The following is a 17649-nucleotide window of genomic DNA, read 5'->3' as shown; positions in this document are numbered from 1 at the left end:
CTGAATGCTGACTCCCTCACAACAGTTGGTCTCTGGACCAGACCCTGAAAGTCTGCTGCAGCTTGTGTATGGACATAGAGATATTGGTTCTTTCTCAGGTTTTGCTGGGGGTTGTTCTACAATGACCAGTAATTTATTCAAGATCTTATTTAGAATCATACCTTCCCTGGTAGTCTGTCTGTCTGAGGTAATGTCTGTGGTATTTATATTGGTCAGTAGGTAATCTGTATACCAGACCTACTGTACCATAAATACTTGATCAAATGCAATGAATCCCCTTGCGTGAAGCCCCTCCACAGATTATTTATATATCCCATGTTGGTGTTCAGACAGTTTTGTTTACTTCACCTGCTTTTCAACAAAAATCATTTCCACAGCTATCTGGATACAGTTAAGATGTTACTTTGAAGATGCAAACAGAATTAAACATCCAGCTGTCAAAGTCTGACTTTAAAAAAAGACACCTTATTATTTTTTCTTAGTTATTTGTATAGGTTATTTGTTTATATCTGTGATTTGTCATACTCATTAATGGTTATGGATAGAGGAGTATACATTTTCAAATGTGAGCAGATGAAAAACAATCTTTTTTCATTTTGACCTTTAATTTCTGTTTGTTTGTTTTTTTTCAGTAATATATGTGACTGTAGCTCCAATTTAGCCTGGTGTTGTAGTCACATTTACAAAAATATTTCATTGATCCCCCTCCTTTTTAAAACAAAAAACTTTTTTTTTTATTTTGTGAAAGAAACTCTGTAGTACAGACTATGATATCCGAGAGCCAAAGCTCAGGTATGAGACTGTGGTGCTCTGCTTGGGCAGCTGACTCTCAGCTGAATCCGTGTGTGTGTAGGGGCTGTAATTCCCGGCCGTAGCACTTCCTGTGCTTTGACTCTTATCCTTGTGCTCCTTTTTGCTTTCCCTCTGTTGAGAGAAACCATAAATAAACAAGAGCCACATGCCTGGTCTTTTTATAGGTGGTGCATTTGTATGCGTACGGCCACTTTTTATACAGAGTAATGTAAATAATGTTTTCAGGAGTGTATTTTCTTATTATTTTCCTTTTACCCTTTTGTATTTTTATAAATACTAACCTGGTATAGGTTTGATACTCTTTAATTAATGGCCTGCAATCCAAATGGTATCAAAAACTATCTCTCAGTGGGGAAAAGATTTTGTTGCTGACCCTTACCTGTCTCTCCCAGGTGGAGTCATTCATTCTGGACCAGGAGGACCTGGATAACCCCATTATGAAGACGGCGTCAGAGTTGCTTTTGTCCAGCGCCACAGACGGAGTAGATTTGAGAACAGTTGATCCAGAGACACAGGCCCGACTTGAAGCTTTACTGGAAGCTGCAGGTATGACTGCATTGTCTGAACTCGGCTCGCCATAATTCTTGACAAATATTAATATGTAATTAATCAGTATGTCATTAACCACACCCATTTTTATACAGCCTGTTTTAATTTGTGCTTCAACATACAGAACCAGCAAACCACACCTTTCTACCTCAGTCTTTTTCCCTAATCCATTCCCAGGCATTTAAAATAAAAAAAACAAACAAAAAAAACCAAAAAACATAAGGCCTCCACTTTTAAGGCCTGAAATTGTAATAAGGAGAACCTGTCGGTTCTGTAAGTGTCATATCAGCAGATAGTTTGAAAGTGATTTGGATAAATTAGTTCAATTAGAACTTGTAATCTCAGAGTAAGAAGGTCTGTGTAGATTAATCCATTAGGGCTGGGTGTCCTGGCCTCGTTTGGGCTCGTGAACATTACCATGCAGATTAACGCTGGAACACGCTTGAGCCTCCACAGCATGCACAGAGCTTGTGTTGAACGGCTAATGGCTAATCTCATTCTATTCCCCTTTCTCCCTGGCCAGTCTAAACAGTACAGCTAGTACCTCACATTACCGGTTTACTTAAGATCTCTACAACCATGTACAATAATAAAAAATAAGTTGTTTATTTATGTTTTCATTGATTTGTTAGCTTATTTGTATTGTTTTTATATAAAGTTAGCAGAGAGGAATAGCGTTTATGTGAAATGATTGTGGCAAAAAGATCTGTACAGCCTCTTTTCATTCCCTGCATGAGCAAACTAGCCAAATACCAAACCTGTCAAGACCATCCACAAAGATGCCAAGTGTCTGGTGAGATCTGTGGAATATTGACTTAGGCTGTTGTTTATTGCAAAATATATCTAAATATGTTGGTATGGATTTATTATTTGGGCTTATTTGGAGTTTTTCCTATTTGTTTTACACATTGTCCACACATAGGGAGGTATATGTAGCATTTTGCTATGTCATTCACACGGAAGCTCGGCTCACGAGAAGTGGAATTATTGGAAAGCTCTTTCCAGTGGAAACAAGATAGGATACAGCAAACACAACGGTGTTCACTGACAGCTGCAAATTTTTAAATTCAAAATACATTTGTTTGGATGTAGTCTGAAATGGCCTAAATGGGGAGGAAAAGAGCAGCAGTTTGCACAGTGTTTGACAACGATATATGCACTTTAAAAATAAGTCTGATATATAGGAATTAATCTTCTTATTTTCCAGTCCATTGCTGTGGATTGTGATACCAAATTAACAGATATGACCTTATCTTCCTTAGTTTTTTTTTTTTTTTTGTAATGTGCCCAAACAGTCTGGTATAACTTTTACAACAAATCTGGTACCAAACATTTCAGGTATATAAATTATCCCCTGGTGTTGTGCCTAAAAATTGAACTACTTCTGCCGTTGTCAAGCTTTTTATTACATTACTAACAAAGGGATTGATATAACATTTTTAAAAAAATGCCAAACTTTGTTTCATTGCTGTAGCCTTCTGGATGGAGACTAAACAAAGATGTCAGAATTGATACTCAGTTGCAAAAGTATCGATGCCTACAGTACCATCTTTGCCTCCTCTTGTTGACACCTGCACATAGGACCTCTTATTACAAGTAGCTGAAATAGTGGATGTTCCCAACTCTTATGGAGGAATTGTGAGAGGTCAATAAAGCTCCCATTTCATTAACATTGCTGTATGAAACAGTTGCCATAAATGTTAACCTGGTCAGCTCACGCTCGAACTAGCTGTTAAACTGTTGGGTATTTTCTGATAGTCACCTTAGCCATCTGTTGTCATTAAGACTGGGCTATGGTTAATAATAAAACAATGTCAATGTTGGAGCTAGGCAGCAAATGTTATCAGTTCTGCTTGCTTAAATTGAGGCGAAGAAAAGAGTTCTATTAAATAGACAAGCAGTGACAGTCTACCTTACCATCAAAAAATATCTGCATGTGTCCTTAATCACCTCTGTCAAGGCTCAATATTCCATCTGTGATCCACGGTTTTCTAGCTGCTGAATTAATGACAGCAGATGGCCAATGTGGTTATCGGGTAATTGCTAATAGTTATGTGGCTAATATGTGCATTGGCCAGGTTAAGAATGAAGATCACTGTTTACTGCTTACATGTTGGTGAAACAGGAGCTTTGACCTCTTTAAAGTCCTCCTAAAGCGTGAAAGTTAACTTCTTCAGCTATTAGTGAGGGGAGGAGCTGTGTGCCTGTCTGGCCACAGCAGCGCCGTGTGTCAACTGGAGACAAAAAACACCACTGTCTGTATTGATATAGTTACAAATAAATTTTGGAATTTGATATTATTTTTAGTATCGATTTAACACCTGAGTATCATTTTGACAACCGTAATCTTACCCCTAATTGAGCGTAGTGGTATTTTGGCTATATATATAAAAATAATTTATATGTGGTTATGTAAATAAGTGATTGCATATGAGAAATGGCTTCAAAAATGTCCACAATATAATGGTATGCAAGTTTGCCTTTTGGAGCTGTTAAAACGTGGTAGTAAATGTAAATAGGTAAAGAGTGAACTGGACAGATGACTTTTGTTATCGTTCAGCAGTAAAAATATTATCCACTTTTCTAACGTTCAGCAAACTGTAAACTAAACCATAGCCTAAAAATGAGTTAAACCAAGCTGTTGATCAGGAGAATTTTACACCCCTCCTAAGTAAATTGAACTGGCTTTACTAGTTGTGACATAGTAATAATTTATACTAAGCATACATGGTTGAGTCCTGCAGGGATGTCATATGCAAACATGAAATGAGTGTTTGATCAGGTTAAATATCCCACGAGCAAATTCAGATTATTTTAATAACTGTACATTAACAATTGTTTCTGTAGTTTTAATTAAATGTTCCTTGTTTTTTTGTTTGTGTTTTATAGAGACTGTAAATGCTCAGACTTAATTACAAGAAATGCATGGTGTAAGACAAGTCGCACATGGATTATAAATGAAGGCTACTGTTACCAGTAGCCATACTTGTATGTACTTGGGTAATATCTCCCTTTCTCTTTACTTCTTCTTAATGTAGCTGTAGTGAAAAAATAAACAACAACAACCAAACAATTGTAACCTGAGAAAACCAAGAGTCGTAGTTAGGGAAGCAGGATGTTCAGCATTTTAGCTTGATTAATGATCTCACCCTATGAATGGTTTGGGGCCTCCTTTGTGTATTTTTGTTTCATAATGTACCTAATGTTTTCATTAAGTGTGTACTGCAGGCAAGCCAGTGTATTCAGTGTTGTTCAATATTAAAGGGGGTAGTGGGGGGGGTGGTTCACAGATGGGCACTACTGCAACCTTACAGACCCTCTTGTCTTCAGCCCAAATGATATGTCCTGTATTTCCACATTTTGATTTTGCAGACTGTGGGGCAGATTTTCACTTCCTTGATATAGTCCATCTTAAATGAATAGAAGCACAATAGTGCTTTAAAATTTGAATTTGCAACAAACTGAACTGAGTTCATAGTGACACATTTTCTGAAGTTTTCCTAAACCCAAGTAATGATTTCTACAACAATGTTGTTTCATGTTTGTAATGTTCAGTAGTTTGTTTGGGTTTTTTTTTTTCAGTCTTGGCACAACTCAAAGAAACATTTCTGTACTACATGTCATAAAATCCCCTAAATTCATAGCAGCTGTACATTGACAAATCTAACTGATAAATTGTCAAAGTAAGATATTTCTTTAGTTCCCAGTGAATGTTGAGTCATTTCAAATATTTTATTTGAATTTTTTTTATTTTATTTTGAATTTTGAGCTAACCAGAATTTTTATTCCTGCAAAGTTAAGTCTCAGTGGCATGCTATTGTTTGTTTTCTACCAAATCAGCTCACTGACCTTTTGCAAGTTGATCTTAATGCTAGATGTAAGGAAAAAAAAAAAGAAAGTGTTTTTGAAGCCTAACTTACCTTTCCCCAGCTTTTCTTCTTGCCTGCATAAAATTAAAAATTCAACCTTGTTTCTCACTTTGAGTCACATGATGTAAGAAATTGTTCAAATAATAACTACTGGGTGGAAGAATCTTTAACAGGGCAACCAGCACAACAATTTGGTAACATAATTTGAAGAACTAATAATTACATGTGGTACAACATTATACTGCAGAAGTGGCATGCTAGGTAGCATCACAGTTTGCTAGCAGTTTAAAGGTTTGCTCCGTGTAGAAAAGTAATGACAGATGAAGAAGAGGGACTGCAAGTGAAGTTTAAAAATAAACCACTCAAACTTTTTCCGTAATAAAGAAATATTGTTTTGCTACGTTTTTGATCTCGCTGTCACAGCAACAGGGTACTAGGTGAGGTAAAGATAACACATTACATGAACCTAACAGGTGTTTTTTCAAACAATAGAATAGTTTGTGCAACAAAATCTGGAAGTATAAGTTCACATGGTAATTGTTTCAAAGCTGCACTTTGGTGCTGCAGTGGAAGTGAATGCTAAGGAGCCATGTGTCGGCTTGGTTTAAAAACGGAGGCAACAAAAGTGGCTGTACATATAACTGACTCTAAAGCCAGGAATAAAAGGTTTGATATTCAGCTGTTATGGCATTAAAGTTTTTAATGTTATTTTGTTTATTATATATCTTATAAAAACTATAAATATCTACTTGCGCAGAAATATTTAATAATAATGATACCAGGTTATTGTGAAACTGCCAGACTCTTAAATTACCATTGTGCTTTTTCTTTTCTTTTTTTTAAATTTTAAATTATCATGCCACCCAGCACTATGTCCAATAAAACCTTATTAGCAAATGTTAAACTGAACATTTAGACACTAAGAGTGAGAACAGGTGAGTGGCAGGGAACGTATTGTTACTGTTCGATCTAGGTCTTGACTGCGGTTTGTGGTTAATTCAAAGTCTGTTATTAATAAACAGAGGAAATCTGAGGTAGCTGTTGTGAAATACCTCCAAAATGCTTAAGCTTTGTTCTTGGCTTCTTCTATGCTATGTTAGCTTTCTTGCTAGCGCCGCATACACTGCTTCTGACCCGTGACATGGTAAACAGAGCATACAGCTGAACTTAATAAATCGTCCACATTTATTTACCTGCTGACACAGATACCTGATCCAGCTGTTTGACTCGGGATGGGATCAAGATCAGTTCATCCTGTGGCGTTGTAGTTATGTCACATCCGGAGTTCTCTGGAAAGGCTATGCAAAAAATGTGGATTATGTGGAAAACCATTTGGAACATGGGACGGGCTGCAATGTGTGAAGGTTACCTTGAGTTTGTTTACAGTGATGCCCAAGTTTGAAGTGCTTAGGTTGACTTCTGTTTAAGCAGCAAGATAGTGAGCTGCTTTATTTGTTGTCTTTTTTTTTTCTTTTTTTTTTTAAAGATGTAAATCTATTGACTCTAATTTTACAGTGTATTAAACTGAATGAGGCGCATTGTTAGACTAAGGCCTATCTGTTACATATGACGAAAATAATGATGGATACCTTTATTTTGAATTTGATGTGAATTCAGTACAGTATAAGCTGGATCCAATGAGGAAAACGGATGCTCAAGCCTTGATTGAAGTGCTCTAATAAGCATTCAGCAGTCATGCACGCTTGCATGCACTGGCTGTGGTGGGCTTTGATAACTATCAGTACTGCTGCAAAGATGTAACTTGGGCTGTCTTATATGGGTAGAAAAAATTGTTCCTGTATGCTTCAGAGAGTCGAGGTGAAACACTGTATGTTGAAAACTTGAACAAAGCTTGGTGTAAAAGTAACAAACATGATGTGCAGTAGAAATTGTGGCCTCTGAATGTGTGTGGTGACAGTGATTCATGCTACCAGCTCAGCCTTTTCCTTTAAGAAGATGGCCTTGTGGCCCCTTAATGTGGAAATGTCTGTGTCAGAAGTACCTTTAACCGCATGAAGCCACAGCCTCTGTAAAGTTGTCATTGTAGTTTGGTCCAGAGTTTAAAGAGGAGTTGCTAGTTATGAGTCAGGCTAGATTAAACAGGGTTTACTTACACCAGTTGTGGTTTTCTTGTACTGTGCTGGGACAAGATTGTCAACCCCTCCCAACCCCCCCTACAGGCCTGCCCTCACACAGCGTTTAACAATCTGGGTCCCAAGTACACTTCACTTTTTCTCAGCATTTCAATTCCCGCCTCTTGCGTTTCTTCTTTTATGCACACAGCCTAAAAGAAACACTGCTGCAAAGCACAAAGATGGCAACTAAGGAATGTATTTCAGGGCTAAAGTGGGGCATTTTCTTTTGGACTGCTATCCTCTTGTAGAACTTTTAGATTTATTAGCACTGATTTTATTTTTTTTTTACATGGAGGCAGCTGTTGTTGAGGAAGGTGTTGGTGCTCCAAGTTTGGGCTTGATTACTACATGTATACCTTGAGTCAGCCCACTACACAGCAGGCACACTAGACAAATGAACTGGAATCAAGGGGTAAAATGTGCTCAGGCACATTATGAATTACCTTGCTGAGTGCACACTTGGTCTAAAATAGGAGGTTCTGCCTATCACAGTTAGTAGCCACAGGTCTGGAGGGTTGCGTCTATGCATGCATGCACGCACGCGCGCACGCACCAGGTATTGGGATAAAATCTGCTAATATGCTGTGGGATTAATGTGATCTTTGACTGCTGAGCCTATTTGGACACAAGTCTAATTTTTTTTTTTTTTTTTTTTTTTTTTTTGCTGTTTTCCTAAAACTTTCAAAACCTCTAGACAGGGCTCTAGACTAACTTTTTGCCATGGGCGCACCGGTACGCCTAACTTTAAAAATTTAGGCGTACCGGCACAAAAGTTGGGCGCACTCAAAATTTTCAACTGCATCGCTTAACACCGCAGTTTTACATGTGCACTTTCTTTGGGGGGGAAGTCCATACAGACAATATTCATTTCTAAATTATTAACTAACAAACTTGTGCTTAAAGTGCTTTGTCAATATTGTAGAAAATGTTAAACTTAATCATCATCTCGGCCTCCTCGACGACCTGTTTGCTGCTGCCTGCTGCTGAAAGGCAGTGGGGAGAGGGGACACTTGGGCAGTGCATTTATTGCAGGATATAATGTGTTTTCTGGATACACTGTGCTTTTTCAGTGTTCACAGATTGATGGCACCGTGTCAGAGCTGGCTGTGAATTTCAGACGGATCAGGCCTTAACTTAACAAAAAAGTTATCAATAGTACTTTTCATTTTTTCTCATTACCCACAGCTACATCCACTTCTGTCAGGCCTAGGCTGCTCACTAGGGCTGGGTATCATCACTGATTTCTATAATCCATTCGATTCCGGTTCTCAAAGTCCTGATCCGATTCAATTTAGCCTCAGTCAGAAATATTATAATTCTGATCATTTATCAGTACTGATACATGTGAGACTTCATCAGAATTGTGAACATCACAGCAGATGCCTTTGTGTCAAAGTAACTGAGAATAAAACACAGAAAAACATGAAGGAGATTTTTCTGGCCTGGCTTTTTATAGCAGATAACCTTAAAAATATTCTGCAATTTTGCATAATTTTAAGAAGTTTAAATTTCTTCAGTATTGAACAGCAGAAATTAGGCTTTCTTGTCCGAGATCATTTAAGTGAAACAAGAAAAACACAGCGCTGTAAACAACGGTAGACTGGTGGGTAATAAGCGAATGAATAATGCAGAAAACAGAGATTTGAGACAGGAAACTGTTCTTGAAGTACAGAGAGTGAGAGAGAGCTGTGCATGAAGTGTGATTTTTATTTTTTTTTTTTTTTTATTTATTTTTTTTTTAAATCGTGGTGGAAGCTCGAATTTGCTGCTGGCTCGGCGAATTTTGGTTGGAGAGAGACAAAACCTGCAGCTCAGAATCAGCGCAAAAAGACGTAAACACAGAGTGGACCCGACGCATCAGAATCGCTGAGCTCCGACAGCGTGTCCGTGTTCGGGCCGTCGGGTGAGAAAGCCGAGAAAGACAAAGCTGATTCTGATGCGTCGGGTCCGCTCTGTGTTTACGTCTTTGTGTGGAATCCGTGTACCTGCTCTCATTTGCTGTTTGTTGGTTGTTGAAATAGTTTTGTGAGCTTTAATCTGAGAATCTGGCGTTTCTGGCAAAACAGTTATATTTAAAAGTCCATTCAGGATTTAATGAATCAATATCGCTTTATTCAAGCTACTCACCTCTCTCTTCCACCTGCACTTTCAACTGGACCACGGCCAATCAGAGGTCCCACCCCTGACTATCTCTGATTGGTTTAGTCCACGATAGGGGCATAATGTGTGTCTGTTGTTGACCACACGGAGAGTTGCAGAGATTTTTTTGTTTTTGTTTTTTTTTGTTACCCGAACAGTTTTTGGTTTTGTTTTTTTTTTAGTCGCACCACTGAAAAATTTGGTCGCACGAAAGCTGATTTTATTTTTTTGTTTATTTTCAATTTTTAACTTGAGGAGGTGATGATTTAGTAACGATGCTTAGTCATTGTAGCATCTACATAAGTGATTTAACATTTCATTTAAAAACTTGATTAGGATTACAAGAAACTGTTAATCATCAGTCCACACAGTGGTATTTCTGCCCTTTAGCCAGCATCACTAAAGGGGCAAATTTTTCTAACAGACTGACCAGATGTACACCTCTTTATGCTTACTCCAGTTGCATGGGGGTGTCATTGAAAAATGATGTCATATCCGCTGGTGTCTGCTACTGTTTTTGTATCAGTTCAGCTGGTCGTGCACCCCTCAATTTTTGTAACTTGGCATGTTGTATCTCTGTGGGTTGACAGACTCTGCCAAGATCCCCCCCCCAAATGTCTTTGCTTTTGGCTTTGACCTCTTCTCCTCCTACGTTGGTGCTGTTCTGGTGGTGACACCTGTTGTTCACGAGAATACTGCAGCAGCTTCCTGTGCTTTAGCGGCAAGTGTAAATAAATAAAAATAAATAAAGGGAATGTAGAATGTTGCAGCAGTGCGGAGTGTACACTGGTGCTGTGTGACTGTGCAGAGCAGGGTTTTTCAGTTGTAGCACAGAGGGTTACTGCAAGAGGGTTTGGGGCAATGTTGTCAGTTAATATTTGCAACTTAAGCATTCAAAACTGTTAAATAAACCACAATTTTTCAGACAGTTTTGAGAGTTGTGGACAGTTGAGACAACAAAAACTGGAAATATTGGAATGGTTGCGTTTTTGCTTGGCTGTGTTGGCAGCCAGGATTCTCAGTCTGTGTCTTTGACCTATCTTTTCACGTGCAGTATACATGTATAGAATATATCAATATCTGTGACTGTCCCATTCCTACAAAATGCCGGATGTTGTTTGTTAAAAAGACCAGGTTGTTATGGAAGTCTGGATTTACATAGATTAAAGCAGAGATGATACTTTTTTGATACTCTGCCGGGGTCCACCCAGGTCCCAGTGTCATAAACTTTGCCATGAGTAAGTTAGCATGAGGGTCTATCCAAATGTCTGTTCCTGCCTGAGGTTTTTTGTGATCATGGCAACTTGTCCATGGAGAATTTGCATTACAGTGCAACGACTGTGCATGCGCCTCAGGCGGCAGACTTCGAAGAAGTATAACAGGAATGACTATTCGGCCGTTGGGTCTCCAGTTGTCTTTGTCTCTGTTTGCAACAGTACATAATCCAGGTTTAACACTTTTAAATTAACTCAAAAATCTTCTCCACTCAACACTGTGTCATCAAACACAGTACATGAATATGGGAACTAAATATATTGTGATATATGCAAGTCCTAAGTGTCAGTATCTTTATCAAAAATGGACTTGCACACTTACTATTTCATGAGTGGTGGCAGTGGTTGAGCTTAGCAAATGAATGTGAAGTGACCACGTAGGAATGCACCAATTTTTTTTAATCCATTGTAGAGGGGAAAAAGTCAGTTGGTGAATGGTGAAAGTTGTCTAATGGACAAAAGGTTACAATTATACAAATATTATACATGATACACATATCACATAAGAGTCATTTAAAACTGTTGATCAAATTATTTTATAATCAAGTTTGATTTTAAATTAAATTATTCCTTAGAGCTAAATAATGTGTAGACCCTTTTTTTCAGAGCGCTCCTGTTGAAAAGTCTCAGGATTGCAACAGCAGCAGTTTTGGGATCACCAGTTTATCAAAACATAATTGTTTCTAGCAATTATCCCGTTGTGTACTTTTTAAGAGTCGAAACCCTTTCATTTTCTGTCTGGGGTTCCCTTGTTGCTCTGTGTGGGGAAAATTATATCAAAAGAGATTGCTTTCATGATGCTGCTGCAAATACAAAGCCTAGTTTATTACAGTTACATCCTCAGATTCAGTTCCTGCCCCTTTGTCATGTCTTGGCAGTTACTTGGTCTTTTTTTTTTTTTTTTTTTTTCTTCCCCTACCGGAGAGCCACCATGATTTTGCACTCAAACATTGTACTGAAAAACTGGTTTTAATAGATTAGTGGCTGCTCTCATTCCACATTACCCAGACACCAGAGACTTTACTGGTACTGCAAATGAAAGTGCATGAAATAATGAATGACATGCAATTAAATGTTCATTTGAAGTAAGTTGACTTAAAGTTTACGTACCTAAAAGCACAAAGAAATAAGTGGTCTAAACTACAGTGTCTGCTTAGATTAACAACAATAAGATGAGCTCATGCTCATCCCATTCTGAGATTTTTAAGATCTCTGGCTCTCACTAGCTAGTTTAATTCTACATTAAGACCTCTTAAATGAGGGGAAGGGCGGGTTGCTCAGATGTAATTAATGGGCACAGAATATCACACTAAGTTATTAGCCAGCGCTTACCAGCAGTATTATTGGTTGGTTTTACCTAGAAGGCAGCTCATTTTCTCTGAAATAGTACTAATGGTTTTGTCTGACGTATTGTTGGGATAGCTTACATTTTGATCTAGTTGTTCATTTCATTGCACGTAAATGCTTCAAGAATGATTCCTGTTAGACTGGTGTCGGTGCAAGTTATGTTGTCAGTAGGCATGTGGTGTATATACACTTGTCCTGATGGATTTTATTTAAGTTTAACACGATAAAAGATAGATGGTGTTGTACGTGTAAACATGGCAGCGTTGTAGGTGGAGCTGAGCAGGAACAAGTGCTTATGTGTAAACGCAGTGAAAAAGGTCTTAAATTGGTGTTGTGACTGAAATTCTTGACTCATTCACTACTTCCTGCTCTGTTTAGTAGTTATATGTAGAGGATTATACACAGGAGAGGGGATTTGGTGACGGCTGATATCTAAACTATTTATTCCTGTTTAGTGAATGAAGTGCTTGTGTTCTCTGAGGAAAAACACGATAAAGTAAAACATTAATGATCAACTTCCTTGACCTCTTTCCCTGTGCATATGAGACTGTTGTGAAATCTTTGTCTGAGAGTGGTGCTAAGTTTAGCCCGAGTCAGTGGTGAGAAAACACAACCTTAAGGACTGAAGCTCTCTTGTGCCTGGCTAATGGATGGGTTGAAGTTGAGGCCGAACGGTTTAAAGTCAACTTTATTTATTTTTTCCCTTTCTTTCTTCATTTTTACACACGTCTGTAAAATGCACACTGTTACTCCTCTCACAAGTGGTTTGCTGGTTTAGAAATGTTCATTGTTTTCCCTTGAGAGATCTTCCACTGTAGGTCATTAGCAAAAGCAGTTGTTTACATTTTGCTGCAGCTTGCCTTGCACTCTGGTCATTGACTTTTCTTCTTTTTCATGACAAAATAGACACACACTTTTTTTTTCCCTGTGATATTGCATTTTGTTTTCTTCAGTTCTTCTCTTGCTTGCTGGCCACTGTTCCTAACACAGCATTTTTCTCTCATGGTCACTGCCTTTTACCCATCTATAATTCACACAGGATGAGACAGTTTTCTCCTCGAACATTAACAGATTGAATCTACATTGGCTGAAATACACTACTGATCAAAAGTTTGGATGAAAATATCGGGGGCGAATCAGAACTTGCTAAAAGATTTAAATAAGCGTGAAAAGAAGAGAAAGAGAGGGTCTTATTTTCATTATTTAAGCTTGAGGTATATGAATCAGAAAAGCGCAACAATTGTGAGATCGGACCATCTGTCAAACAATGTGGAGGAAATGTCTAGGAAAGTGTGAGATTTGAACAAGAAAAGTTTTATTTCCAAACTACTTGTTTTAATAAAACGAGTTTGCTAGTATTGTTAAAACGAAATCACCACCAAAGTAACGCTAATTGTCAGTCCTATTGTAGGAAGCTAGACTGTAACATTCAGGAAGTGCACATTAATATTAAACTAATTTAACTTGAAGTCATTTTCAAGAAGCTTGTCTTTACGGCAAAATTATATTCAGTAAATATCAGAATTTCTCAGCAGTGTCACAGTTCATTTAATGACTTAAGGAAAACTGCAAAATTTTGACTCCAAACCTTTGAGCCTTGGTGTATACAACAGCTTCATTTCACTGGTATTATTGTTCTAAACACAAAGTACTGTGCAAACGTCTCGAGTCATTTCTTTTTATTTTGTTTCCAATGAGCCAAAGTGTCATGTAATTTTTATTTATTTTTTTTAATAATCTTGAGCAATAGGTCTCCAGGCTTTCTAAATGGCTCCTTTTGACATTGGCCAGTACTTGTACCTGATTCTTTTACAGAGGATTTGTTTTCCTCCAAAGAAGAGATTTGAATGTCCTTCAAGAACTATTAATGAAGGCTACTTACAGAAAGCCTGACTAAGGGTTTGGGCTGTGTTTGGGGGAAAAATGGCAAATACTGACTTTAAAACTTGTTAGATTTGTACAAACTATTTGTTATGTTTGCACATCTCAATCTCAATTTCCCGTTTTCCTAGCCCAGCATAAAGAAATGAAGACTGACTTAAGACTTTTGCACAGCGCTGTAGATACTCCCATTATTCCAGTTTCCCCTTTTATTGTGTACCTTACTGTTTGATAAAGAAATTGCGACTCTTAGGTGGTTTATTGAAAAAAGATATATTAAGCCACATTAACAAATGCTTGTGTGTGTGTTTTCTGTGTGATTTTTTTTTTTTTTTTTTTCTTCTATTCTTCTTTTTTTTTTTTTTTTTTTTTTTTTTTTAAATTGATTTTTTATTGATTTTTTTTTTCCCTCTTTGTGTTTGCTGCTACTAACCCTGGATTGGATTTGCTGGACTGGACTTGCTTCTTCATCTGGTCTGGTGTGGTTGTGCTCCCCTGTGGTTTGCATTGCCCTATGCACCTCTGCCCTTTTGGTGTTCGGCAGGCATCGGTAAACTGTCCACTGCCGATGGTAAAGCTTTTGCAGACCCCGAGGTGCTACGGCGACTGACGTCATCTGTGAGTTGTGCCCTGGACGAGGCCGCAGCTGCCCTCACCCGGATGAGAGCTGAAAACACACTCAATGCCGGCCAGGCAGACAAGTATGTATCTCGCTCACACCATCAACTCACTCTCTGCTTCATATACAATATATATGAGCATGCGTGTGTGTCTCTTTGCTGCCTGGAAGTAATTGTGTTGTTGTGAGGTGTGTGTGTGTTCACCTGCCACAGTGGCAGTAATTGTAGCAGTCTGGTTATTTTCAGCCGTAGTTTAGCAGAGGCGTGTTCAGATGGGGATGTCAACGCCGTGCGCAAATTGCTGGATGAGGGCCGGAGCGTCAATGAACACACGGAGGAAGGGGAGAGCTTGCTGTGTCTCGCGTGCTCAGCTGGCTACTATGAACTTGCACAGGTAAGGAAGAGGTTAGATTGGTGTCCGGATTAAGTTACTGCTAAATACTTAAGGGGCTGTATTCCTTTGACAAGCTGATGAATATATATTTACTTTTTCTCCCCCAATCTTTAGGTTTTGTTGGCTATGCATGCCAATGTGGAGGACAGGGGCATCAAGGGGGACATAACACCACTCATGGCTGCTGCCAGTGGAGGTTATGTGGACATTGTCAAACTACTACTTGTCCATGGGGCAGATGTCAATGCACAGTCCTCTACTGGTACGACTATTTTAACTTCTCTATTTATAAACCATTTAATGTGACTGCAAAACACACGGTATAATCTCACTTCTGTCGTTCAGGCAACACAGCTTTGACGTATGCATGTGCCGGTGGCTTCGTGGACGTAGTGAAGGTGCTGCTCAAAGAGGGTGCTAACATTGAGGACCACAACGAGAACGGACACACACCTCTCATGGAGGCGGCCAGTGCTGGCCACGTTGAGGTGGCCAGGGTACTATTGGAGTATGGCGCTGGCATCAACACACACTCCAATGAGTTCAAGGAGAGTGCTCTCACACTTGCGTGCTACAAAGGTCAGTACTTAAGTATGGAACTTGTATCCCTAGGTTAGTTTTTATGTTGGTTTATTTTTAGAAAGGAATGAACGTGCATTGTCCTTTTATTTTTTTAATTGTTATGCAATTTAGCGCCCTCTTTACGAAGACTTGGGCTAATACTGTTGTAAAATAAAGCTCTTATATAAGTGCTGTCAGCTAGCCGAACAGTCAACTACTCTTTAAAATTTAGCTGGTTATTTTATTTTTCATTTTAATTAAATGTTGTTTTTTTTTTAAGTTTACATCTTAAGATCAGTAAAATTGGCGTACTTCCAATCTACTCTGAACTGATCTAACTGGCTTCTTTTCCCCCAGTGGCAGGCTACTCCCATAACCTTGTCCAAAGGCCTGTAAAAGATTAATTACATTGATTTTGTTTGTCCTCTGCAGGTCACTTGGATATGGTGCGTTTTCTCTTGGAGGCCGGAGCAGACCAGGAACACAAAACGGATGAGATGCACACGGCGCTGATGGAAGCCTGCATGGTAAGCATCTGACCTAAAACCTCACTTCACATTTCACAACCCAAACCACTTGTTATGACTTTGTATTTGTAACTATAAACAACATTGAAGTAACATTGAAGTAATCGGCATGGTCAAGAATTAATCGCTTTATATATCTTAGACTCCCTTTTGTGTATCAGTACAGCTCAAACAAAATGAACTTTAATATTAAATTAAAAGAATAACATCAGAAGCATAACAGCAGGTCGTATTCAGTGTCCAAACCCAGCAGGGTTCTGTTAATGGTTGGGTACTCGCATGGTTAAACAGGGGGAAAAGTGGAGTGAAAGAAGATTTTAATAATTTACACCATCTCTCCTGTGCTAATTGGTTTTTAACTTGTTTGCAGACCAGTCGAGCTAAATAATTGGGGAAGCGGTTTGCAGTTTTCTGTAAACATTTATTGTACTATTGTAGATGTAACTGTACAGCAAGCTTTTAGATACCTTTTCCATCAGTCTGCTGAAAAATCACTTTTCTTTCTAGTTTTAAACACTTTTTCAAATTGATGGCTTAAATTCATGTAGCTAGACTAGAAATTGATACGTGTATTTATTCAGGTGCTTATCTCTATATTCTCTGTGTGTCTCGCTGTCCCAGGATGGCCATGTGGAGGTGGCACGGCTGCTGTTGGACAGCGGCGCGCAAGTCAACATGCCAGCTGATTCCTTTGAGTCGCCCCTTACCCTGGCAGCTTGTGGAGGGCATGTGGAGCTGGCAGCCTTGCTCATAGAGAGAGGAGCCAACTTGGAGGAGGTATGCAAAGAGACACTTTAAAAACAAAACCAAACCAGAAAAAATTGTATAGCTGTTGATAGATTTGCTGTGAAGATATACTATAAATGCTTCAAGCCAAAAAGTGTCGGTCCTTTTAAACAAGTGTTTGCTTCCAAAATTGGAAAACGGCTAATTTTTCACTATTATCTAAAATGTAAATGACAACATTGATATAACTGGCTATATGCAGCTGGATGAAAATTTCCATCCACATAAACACAAGTCAGGCTTGTGTCTGTGTAACCTGTGAGTCATTTTCACCCTTATGTTTTCTTATCTGATGATGCTTCTGTTTGTGTCCAGGTTAATGATGAGGGCTACACTCCCCTGATGGAGGCAGCCAGAGAAGGCCATGAGGAGATGGTAGCACTGCTGCTGGCTCAAGGTAGCAGCCTTTGTTCTTGCATCTCTGAAACACCATAAATAAAAAAAACTTAACAATTTTGTTGACATGATCACTGTTGGTTATCATTGTTTTCCCATTTCAGTAGCTGAAGATAACAAAACTGTTCTTGCTCTGTCGTCTAGGTGCTAACATCAACGCCCAGACAGAGGAGACCCAGGAGACCGCTTTGACCCTAGCATGTTGTGGAGGCTTTTTAGAAGTGGCTGACTTCCTCATTAAGGCAGGGGCAGACATTGAGCTGGGCTGCTCTACCCCGCTAATGGAAGCTGCACAGGAAGGCCATCTGGAATTGGTGAAATACCTACTGGCTGCAGGTGGGCAAGGAAGAAGATACAG

The 17649-nt window shown here is 38.8% G+C and overlaps 1 protein-coding gene across 7 annotated transcripts in view; it reads left to right on the top strand.

Moving 5' to 3' along the window:
- ankhd1 (ankyrin repeat and KH domain containing 1) overlaps positions 1–17649 on the top strand; it is a 32259-nt gene that overhangs the window by 2179 nt on the left and 12431 nt on the right. Inside the window, exons 2-10 of one of the 7 annotated variants that reach the window (XM_025897531.1) lie at positions 1206–1359; positions 14585–14708; positions 14859–15021; positions 15136–15283; positions 15367–15600; positions 16015–16109; positions 16725–16886; positions 17211–17292; positions 17436–17627. In XM_025897531.1, the coding sequence (XP_025753316.1) occupies positions 1206–1359; positions 14585–14708; positions 14859–15021; positions 15136–15283; positions 15367–15600; positions 16015–16109; positions 16725–16886; positions 17211–17292; positions 17436–17627 (1354 nt within the window). Of the gene's footprint in view, positions 1–1205; positions 1360–14551; positions 14709–14858; positions 15022–15135; positions 15284–15366; positions 15601–16014; positions 16110–16724; positions 16887–17210; positions 17293–17435; positions 17628–17649 lie in introns of all 7 variants that reach the window. The other 6 variants (XM_013271722.3, XM_025897539.1, XM_025897532.1 and 3 more) reach the window with 6 other exon arrangements.

This window comes from Oreochromis niloticus, linkage group LG2, assembly GCF_001858045.2.
Source record: "Oreochromis niloticus isolate F11D_XX linkage group LG2, O_niloticus_UMD_NMBU, whole genome shotgun sequence".
Taxonomy (NCBI): domain Eukaryota; kingdom Metazoa; phylum Chordata; class Actinopteri; order Cichliformes; family Cichlidae; genus Oreochromis; species Oreochromis niloticus.
The sequence above is the reverse complement of the archived record's forward strand: the minus strand, read 5'-3'. Positions and strand labels throughout refer to the sequence as shown.